Genomic DNA, 10,670 nt, shown 5'->3' with positions numbered 1-10,670 from the left:
ATTAACAAGTTATTAGTTGAGATGGTAATAAGTTTCACTCTCATAAAGAAAAGAACACAAATTTGAATCCTATAAAACGTACTTGTTAGAAAAACTTTAATCTTAAATTAATATGATGGCCTATGCTAGTTTAGCACTAAACCGTGTACTAAGGAAATAGATGAAAATGGGTGGATCCACATGCATGTGAGGAAGAAGTACCATTTACGACAAGCGTATCACATATGAATCCATCATAGTCAACTCATTTCATGTGCTAAACGACATGCTTCCATCTTTAATCTAACTCCGTGTTACATTATTATATCGTAACATACATTACACTATTTCTAGCTCAGAACCTTCCAAGCTTCCACCATTATTGTCCTTTTCTTTTCTTCTCGTTTCAGCCATCCAGTACATACAGTAGTACTCTTGACTTCTTTTGACTCTACACTATATACACTATTCATGAGTAAACTCCAACACCACCATAATTATTTTATACACTTTTATTTACAAAAGTTATATAAATGTTCCTTTTTTTTAATAGTATAAAAACGCTGTTTTTAATGTAAAACCTTTACAAAAGTTTTCTAAATTGCACAAAAATTTAAATTAAATATTACTATTTATTTTATCATAGTATATATAATTTTTTTAAAGCAATAGAAGAAAGGTCATGTGGATTTAAAAAATTAAAAATATAATTATAAATCTATAATTTGAGAAATATTATTATATATTTTCCACCTTGCATGGGCTTCTGTATTACCTGGAGATCTTGAGATCTCCACCCTCGAAGCTACCTCACTCCTTCTTCTTCTCTGCCCTTTATATATTCAAATTCTCTCAAACTCTCTCTCACACCATACCCACTTCTTATTCTCAGTCTTCTTCTTCATCAAGATGAGTAGTCCTGCTCTGCAACAAACAAGGCGTAGCCCTCGAACGCTGAGAGATCTTCTCAGTGAGAGTTCAATTTCTTCTCCTTCTCCTTCCAGTGGGTTCAAACAGATTCCACGGAATCCGATTCGCTCCACCACCATGCGCAGCCTCATCGAAATGGACCTCAACAACTCATCCTCCAGGAATTCAAATCGAAGGATTCTGAATTCCCTCCTAAACGCCCTTGTCAAGAGGTTCTCCACTTTGGCAGTGAAGTCTCCTTCGATTTTGCCTCGGAGTGTCTCGCGTAAGCTTTCGAGGAAAAGCAATTCCAGGAATTGCAGGGGATCGGCGGAAGTCAAAGTGCCCCTCAGAATCAAGGATATCGTGCGGTGGAAATCATTCGGGGACAGGGAAGAGGAGCAACATCAACCGTTGGATTTCTCATCCGCCTCCAGTTCCTCTAGTAGCAGCAAAGGCTCCAGTTGGAGTGACAGTGATTTCTCTTCGTGCGACTGTAGTTTTGCGGAGTGTCCTCGAAACGACGTCGTTGAAGGGAAAAGATTCTTGTCCCCGGTCGGCGTGGATTCAGTGTACGTGACAACAGGAAATCCAGCTGGGCCCAAGGTGAGCAATTATAGACTGCATCTTGTCTCCTAAAAAAACTTGTGTGTCTGCAGTTGTCTCTTTTGTTTTGTTCTCATTTTGTGTATAGAAATTTATCTGGTCATTCTCACCAATAGAATTTTTAATGAGAGACCTTTTCCTGAGATTTTTTATTATTTGTGGTGAATATTTTAATATTAAGATATCTTTTATATTATCTCATATTTGAAATAATGATTGCAGGGAAATTCAAAATTAAGAAGGCTATTTGAAGAAGAAGAACAAAGGAGCCCAGTTTCAGTGCTTGAGACTGAGGAATATGATGAAGAGCACAATGATATTGATGATGAATATGAAGAAGGAGGAGATAGAACTGAGAAAATGGCATGGAAATTGCTACATTTTACCAAATCAAGTGGTTCAGTTGAAAGGATTAAAGCTAATAATAATTTGGAGAAACTATTGTTGGATTTTTTCAGAGATGAAGTGGAGAAAAGGAGAGTTGATGATGAAATTAGGAATAAGGAAGACGATGAAAACGACGATGCGTTTGAGTATGAGATATTGAGAAGAACACAGGACTGGATGAATGGTTCATTTGGTGATGACTTTGAGAACAGTGATAAGGATGCTTGTATTAGAGACATGGATGAGAGGGAAGGATGGAACAAGTTTGAGGAGCAGAGACAAGAATTAGCTTGTGATATTGAGGCTGCTATTCTAGAAAATGTAATTCTTGAGATGATCTTTAATGGTTCTTTTTCATGTTGAAAAAGAGAATAAAGATCTTAGAGACTTTTTTGTATTATCTGTAAAGAAATTAATAATATTAAATTAGTATGAGCAATTTTTTCAATTTTTTTATTTATATTTTTTATGACTATCTAATTGTGTCAAATTATAGTATTGTCAAGATTATAATAGCTATTCTAATTTTTGTTTTCACTTGAGATCTCGTCCTTAAACGGTCAAAGCTCCTTTCACTAAAACTAATAATGTTGGGATTATTTATGTTGTTTTTCTTTGTTAAATTTTTTTCCAAAAAAAACTTCATTTAAACATTCTTTATATACATTTGAAAATTTTAAGAAATTTTATTTTTATATATGAAACGATAACAAATTAAAATAATGATACGTAGTCTTTTAATTGTGAATTTCAAAAAAAAAAAAGTTGATAGAAAGTGAAAGAAGAAAATAAAAAGGATTTAAGCATAATACAGTTGTATTAACTATTATGTTAAGCATCTATAATGGCCTTGTACTTTATCAGCATACTAACTAATAAAATGGATGGCAATTGGTGCAATGTACGCTAGCATGTGATGGGACCTATTATACGACAACTGTATCTCAAGTGAATCCTTCATAGTCAAACCATTTGGTCTGCTAAACGACATACTTCCGTGGATACGACCCTAAAACCACATGATCACAATCTCATAATTAACTAACTTGCAAATTAATTATTACTCCAAGCTTCTACCACCCTTGTCGTTTTCTTTTGAATCCACGCTCAGAGATTGTTGTTCTAGAATAATAGTATATGCGCACTCTTGAACTATATTATAAAAAAAAAAAAAATCGTGTACACTTTTATTTTTAACATTCTTAAGCTTTTACTAATTAATTTTCAAATTTGTAAATTTTTTTTGTTTTAAAAACCTTTAAAAAATTCTCTAAGGTAGATATAAAATTACAATCATTTTTGTGTTTTAAACTATATATATTTACATTTTATTTTTAAATGTGTACATTATTTTCATGTAAAAGTTTTGGTATGTTTTAAAAAAATTGGCAAAGACTTCATAGGAACAAAAATACAAATTCAAATTCTAAGAAGTGCATTTGTTATTATGAGGGCTATAAAAAATTGGTAGTGAACTCAGTCCCATAAAGAGGAGGATTCAAATTCAAATTTTGAAAAACGTATTTTTTGGGAGGATTATTTCCTAACCTCTCTCAATTCAAAAGGGATTAGTTTTAAGTTCAATGTGATTTGAGAATACTCTTTATTTCACCTAAAAAAATGATAAGATATTTAAATATTCCAAAAGCATCTACAAAGGAGCACCTAGCATATGGAAGTTTGTTTTGACTCTTTTTATGTCCTGAAAGTTTTATTTCGTAACATTTCTGTTCTAAATTGTTATCTGTCATTAAATTTAACTATTAAAACACCGGTCAAACTGCATAATATAATTTAACGATCATATTTAAAGGTGGATAACAGCCAGGGTATTTTTGTTACAAAGATAAACTTTTTGGGCATATAAGAGCAAAAAAAAAAACTTTAAAGTGTTGGGTGTTTCTTCGTACATATTTTTAGGATATTTAAGCACATTTTCTATTAAAAAAAACCATTGTTTTCAGACATTTTTTAATATTTAAAAAAAATGAAAAATTATTTAAATATTTTCCTGGCTCCTCTCACTTACTCTATTTCTTTCTTGATTGACACTCCCTCACTTGCTAACTTGGCACTGAACCCGCTTTTTATCTTCTTCGTAATGGTTGGTTCTGCTCTGCAACGCACATTGTTTTCTTCTCAGTGATAACTCAACTTCTTGTTCTTCCAATGGGTTCAAATCATTTCCAAGCAAATCAAATCTCTTCGCCATGCGCAGCCTCCCCGAAATGGGCCTAAGCTCATTCTCCAGTAATTCAAATCCGAGCATTTTGAATTCTTCCTACCCGCCCTCATCAAGAATTGCAGATTTGGGGTATTAACGGTCCCATCTCCGCTGCTCCACCGCTGCTACTCAGTTTTTCTTTAATTTCTAAATATATTTTTTATTTTTTTATTATTAGATTCTACCTAAAATCAGTGAAGGTTTTTTTATAATTTTTCAAAGAATTTATATATAAATTAAAAAGAAACAGCACTAATTTTAGAGTGTATTTTCTTTGAAAAATCATAAAAAGTTGAAAACCGCACCATTTTTAATTTATGAGATATCAAAATTTTACTCATTTTATGCAAAATCTAATAATTAAAGAAAAAAACACTTGAGAAGTAGGAGAAAGTACCCAAATCCAAGAATTACGTAAGCTCATATTCTTTTCCAGTGAACTGTCCTTCGATTTTACCTCGGAGTTTCTCGCGCAAGCTCTTGAGGAAAACCAATTCCAAGAATTAAAGCGGTTCTGTAGAATTCAAAAAATGGGCCAGGATCAAAGACATCGTGCGGTGGAAATCATTCCGAGTCCTGTAGGAGGAGCATCATCAGCCATTGGATTTCACTACCGCCAGCAGTTATGGTTGCATCAACAGCAAAGTCTCGAGTTGGAGTCACATAATTGCAGTGAATTACTTCTGCGGTCCTTAATACTATTTCCAGTCTTTAACATGAAAACTAATTTAATTTTTAATTTGATTCTAAATATAAAATCCTAATTTATTTTATCTCTCATATTTATCTTTTTTTAAATGTAGTTCTTCTAGTAGTTGTACATATTAAATATTGTACCAAATAATAGTTCTAACTAATACACTTGATTAGCAACGATATTTTAGAGAAGACAATATTTATTTATTATAAATAACTAATTCAACTAATTTTCTTAATCTACTTAAATTAATCAACTAACACTTATATTAGAAATGGAAAGTAATATAAAACTTATTTTATAGTGCAATTATTCATATTACCAATACTATCTTTCATGCGACGGCCATTTCGTACAGGGTTGTTAAAATTTAAAAACGACGTCATAGTTGGTAAAAGGCTTTCACTGCTTGCTGGCGACGGTGAGAATATAGGTATATTATTTATAGAGCAGAGAAAATAGAAATTTTTTAGTCCTATTTATAGAGTAAAAAGAAAAATTTTTTCATATGAATGTATAATTTTACTTTTTTATTTATTAATGTGTTGACTTTATTTTCATCGGATACAATATATATTGAATAGGGATAAAGTTAAAAAATTATTAAATTTTAAATAAAAGTTAATAAAGTTTAAGATTTTTTTTAATCTGTATGAAATATATTAAAAGTGATTTATAAATAGGAACAGGAAAGCATAAGCCAATGCCACCACATGAAATTATGTGGGGCCCAAGCTAAGCAATAATACAGTATGCATCGCGGCTCTTAAAAGTATCTTGTGTCTGCTGTTTAGGGTGCTTTGGCTGCTTTCTTGTAAGTTTGAGATTCGGATGATCATATTGTTTTTAGATGGAAGGGGAACCCTCAACCTCAACCTCCTTCCTTTGTTTTGTTCTGTTTCTTCTTAAAATAGAAGAATTTTTTTTCCTTTAATTTTTTTAGAGGTAATTATGTTTGAAGTATTGCTGAGCACCTCTTCCTATGAGTATTAGAGTTAAACTCTTCTAATATGTTTCCACACGTTCATAAAATTTTTGAAACTTGTTACATTCATAAAGCTAATATTTGTTTTTCAAAGAAAATAAAAGAAAGAGTGGCAATAATATAGTGATGGTTGGAAGAAAAAAAATGATATAATAATGATATTTAATTTTTTTTACCAGCATGATATTTAAATTTTACACTCATTTATATTCCTTTGCTTCGTATTATGCGCATGAATGCATCAATGCATCAATGTAAAAAAAAAAAAAATTAAATTAAGAATATTTATGTGTATGTATATGTGTGAGAGTCTGAAAAAGAGTAGAATATATATATATATATATATATATATGAGAAATGCTTTTAAATTGTTTTTAATACTTTTTATAAAGTCGAAGGTTCTTTTTTTATAAAAAAAAAAGGTATAAATCCAGTGACTTTTACTATACAGATAATCGATTACTATACCAAACTAGTTATCAGGTAAGACAAAAAGGAGAAATTACATGGAAAAATAATAAGGGAGAGAACCATTAATATTATGTATTTATATATGTTAGTCTATGTTAAAAAATAGTTAAATTTGTCTTTTTCTCTTATTTGTTTTTAGTCCACATTCATTGCTCACCATAAAACGGTTTTTTTTTTTTGTCGGGAATTTAATGAACAAGTTTGGTCCACCTTTGTCACTTTCAATAATGCAAACCCCATTAATTTAATTAAGCATTCAGGCCCACAACGAACGAAGTAAATTAGTTAATATCTTTGGCCCAAAAGTAAAATTGTTAATCCACGTCAATGCATTACAGTACTTGGCAAAATATTACTCAAGCAAATTATTCTTAGTTTTGTAATATTGTTGTGAATTTCACATTGCGTGTGGTTGTTAGGAATTCAATGTTCTGGCATGATATATTAGTTCTTAGTTGATGTTTATTATAATTTTAAGTTAATGCAATATTTGGTCATTATAAGTTTAATTTGTCACCATTTTGATTTTTGATCTCTATATATAGTTTCACATGATAGGGTTTGATCCATTCTCAAGAGTTGAAATGATCCAGATTCTTATTAAAATAAATAAATAGACTAACATTTTATACCCAAAAAAAAAATAATAGATCAAAACTTATGATTTACAATAGGAATCAAAATTAAACCAGATTAAGAACCAATTATAAGAATAAAACATTGCATTAACTGTAATTTTATCAAGGAGCCAAGAAGAAGTACAGAAAAGCCCAGTTTCAGTAGGTATTTCTGATTGAGAAATGAGAATTATGAATTTTCACTCTTTGAATTAATAAGATTCTTACCAATTTTCAAAATAATTCCCCTCTTTCCCTTCTTGCAAACGTCCAAATAACGTCGACTTTTGGAGGGGGGAAAAAGGCGAGTTAGGCCACATTGTTAGGGTTAGGTCAGGTCATCAGGTTTTGAGCACAATGAAGATTTACAAAGATATTTATCTTTTATGTTAAACAATGAGATTCAAACTTAGTTATGTCTCTATCAAGTATGAGTCACATGCTTACCAATTAGAATATCGTTTTTATTAAAAACAAATTTAATATACAATTTGTTTCACGAAAAAAGGGCTTCAATATATCAATTCATTTTTCAATCTGTATTCTTTTCGAGCGTAAGCCCAAAAAAAAAAAAAAGAACGAACAAAACTAAAAAAAGAAAAAAAAAAACAGAGAGAACGACGAATATCCCTTCAATTAGGCATTTCCTGCAAATCACTCTCTCTTATCCTAATATATATAGGAGTTACATAATTAATTAATTATTTGTGAGGGAAAAAAGTGTTTCCTAAAGTGTTCCTTTTAATCATTTAATTTCAAAAATAATAGTGAATTAGCAATAAAAATTAGTCATGGAATTTGCAAATTTCATTAAGAAAAAAGACCATCACAAATTAATTAGTGATGGAATAAATTGAATTGCTAATTCACTGTTTTTTGTAGATATAATATACATATATTGGAAACTTTACCCTTAATGCATAAATCCTTTAATATATGTGGTCAACAAGGAGAATTTAGTTAAAAAAATTGTAAATTTAGGAAGACAAAATAAATTGAGATATAATATTTATAAACCAAAAACCGTTTCTGCTAACTTTTATGTCTGGGAGTGGAAATGATGCATACTAGTAGCTAGAAGTATTTCCGTTGAGAATAATTCTTTATCTACATTTTTTCAGCAGGGAGAAAGCAAAAGTATATGCAAATAATAGAGAGGCTTAGTGAAATTGTTGTTAAACTCGCGAGTTGACTCTCCGAGTTTAACGTTTTTACGTTTTCAGCCAATAAAATTGCGTCGATTTACTCTTAAACTCGTGATAACTGTAAACTCGGTTAAACTTACAAATTCATTTACTGAGTTTACTGTTTTTATTTATCTTCGTGTCAACTCACTCTTAAACCCGTTCTAAATTTTTGAATTTGATTATATTTTGTGACTTTATATATGAATTTTATAGAAATTTCTTTATTGAATGTGATAAATCATAAACATTGGTGGGTATAAATTCAATTATTTAAATTTAAAATATATTTAAATGAAACTGTTCTCATTTGTTATATGTTAATTATTTGATTATGTACTTTTAATACCAGCTTATTAACAAAAGTAAACTCTTATGAATTTACGACTTAAGTTTACGATCCAAGTTTATATTATTACCACGAGTTTGTTTAAACTCACGAATTTGATAACCTTGCTTAGTGATGTTACAATCTTGTTGATAATATTTGACAATGAATGAGTACAACGATAATGGCAAGGGTGGAAATTATAAAGATGAAGAAGATGAAAGAATTTAGAAAATGGTTGGTAGGGCTTTGGTGGATTCTGTTGAAGCAAGCTATTCAATTGGGAAAATGGATAAATGATTGTTGGATTTACTCAAGGATGGACCGGAGAAAAGGAGAATATTCAAAACCATTTTTCCTATTGAAGTCTCTCCTGAGTTTGAGAGCTTTCAGTCTCTCTGCATGTGAGTGATCTCGTGCCTTCATGCTTAGGGTTTTGGTGCCTCTCTCTCAGGCGAAAGCTGGAGAGGAGGCTGTTCGGCTTGGGGGTTTTGGACTTTTGGTTTTGGGGGGTTGGGATTTTAGTGCCTTTGAGTATGTTCTTGCCTTCTATGATCCGGGGGTTGGTTTTAAGTGAATAATGGTTCAGCCAGTGAAGGAGAGAGAAGCGACAATGGTGTGGACAAAATGATATATACATATATATATATGTGTGTGTGTGTGTGATGGCACTAGAGGGGTAGGTAGATGATTGCAAAAATGAAGACATTCCTTAAGACGTTTCTTCTCTTTAGTCGTCAATGATCAAGTATGGCTTTTTGAATCTTCTTTAATCTGGTACAGCTGGCTTTGGATTCTGGTAGATCCCCTCAGTTATAGTTGCTTTACCTTTCAGGTTGGTGTTGGTGGTATTGGTCAGAGTCTTTAGGGGTTGCTGTGGCGTCAATACTGATAATGCTTTTCTTCATACGGCGGCAATTGCATGGGGCCTGTATGTGGATCTGCTTGTTTGTTAATTAGCAGAAAGGAGATCAAAAGGGATGAGACTTATGGAGTAGTTCTTTGAACCCCATTCTGGTGAAGTTAATTTTCGTTTCTTCATGTTTTTCTACAGTAGCAACAATGGTGGCGACATTGGTGGCTTTTTAAGTGTGGCTTAGTGTTTGAGAGTTTTTGTTGTTTGGGCCTTGGTCCCTTTTGTGTGCTGGTTTCTTCGTTGGACCTTAGTGTCGTTACTACAAATTATGCTATGTTATCTATTTGGAGGCCCATTTTTGTTTGTTTAAAAGGAGATATTGTCTGAAGAGATGTAGATAAGAATTATATATTTATCTATTATACTACCTCCGGTCCTTAATATAAGATCATGTTTGACTTTTATTTTGGTCCTAAATATAAGACCCCAATCCACTTTGTCTCTTATATTTATATATTTTTTTCAAAGTAACCCTTTTAATAATAAGAGTTGTAGTCAATACACTTGATTAGTAAGGATATTTTAGGAAAGACATCACTTGTTTAGGATAAATAACTAACTCAACTTACTTCCTTAATTTCCTCAAATTAATCAACTGATTCTTATAATTAGGACCGGAGGTAGTACAACGGATGAGTATGAGGAAGCCTATACTCGTCTCATCCAAAATAGATGAAGATACAGCTATAAGGCCTCATACTCATCTGGTTAGAGGGCCCTATACCACTACCAAAAACAAAATGTTTTATAATAGTTATTTTTACGTATTTGCACCGTTTTTAGCTGCTACAAACGTGTTTGTAGTGGTTTTTAAAACTACAACTAAAATAGACATGGCAAAGTACTTTGCAGTGGTTATGAATAACCACTACAAATATGGTCAAAATCATTACAAAATTTTACAGCAGTTGTCAACAACTGCTACAAACACATGTCAAAAACTACTACAAATTTAAGTTAGAAGTGACCATAAAGTCTTAATTTGCAGCAATTTTCCTTTTTGAATATGGGGTGGCTATTTTTTGAATTTGCAGTGGTTTTTCAGAAACGCTGTACTTGCGGCCAGACGAATATAGGAGAATTGCTGAAACTGGAAATAATGATGAGGAGGACAACGTGTTTGAGCGTGAAATATTCACAAGAGCACAATAATGGATTGATGGCTCATTTATTATTTGGGAATGACTAATCAGAGAATAGTGATAATAAGAATGCTTGTATGAGTAACATGGATAAGACTGGAAGATGGGTCTTGAAATACAAGAATGAGCGGTTTGGACTAGAAAACCATTTTTATGGTTGAACCATATTAGAATAACTTTTAGAAAAGCGAACGGGTCTTGAGCTTGATGAAAATAAAAAGGATG

General features: G+C 31.6%; 1 protein-coding gene across 1 annotated transcript; it reads left to right on the top strand.

Annotated features, from left to right (window-relative positions):
• Positions 1–888: 888 nt before the first annotated feature.
• LOC114756380 (uncharacterized) lies at positions 889–10,455 on the top strand. The gene is made up of 5 exons (XM_028945320.1): positions 889–1,494; positions 1,717–2,202; positions 8,842–8,949; positions 9,191–9,318; positions 10,338–10,455. Exons 1-5 carry the CDS (start codon positions 889–891, stop codon positions 10,453–10,455), a joined length of 1,446 nt encoding a protein of 481 aa, XP_028801153.1.
• Positions 10,456–10,670: the final 215 nt, after the last annotated feature.

This window comes from Neltuma alba, unplaced genomic scaffold, assembly GCF_004799145.2.
Source record: "Neltuma alba isolate B1F8T4 unplaced genomic scaffold, ASM479914v2 tig00010389_pilon, whole genome shotgun sequence".
Taxonomy (NCBI): domain Eukaryota; kingdom Viridiplantae; phylum Streptophyta; class Magnoliopsida; order Fabales; family Fabaceae; genus Neltuma; species Neltuma alba.
This window is presented reverse-complemented; position numbering and strand designations above follow the sequence as displayed.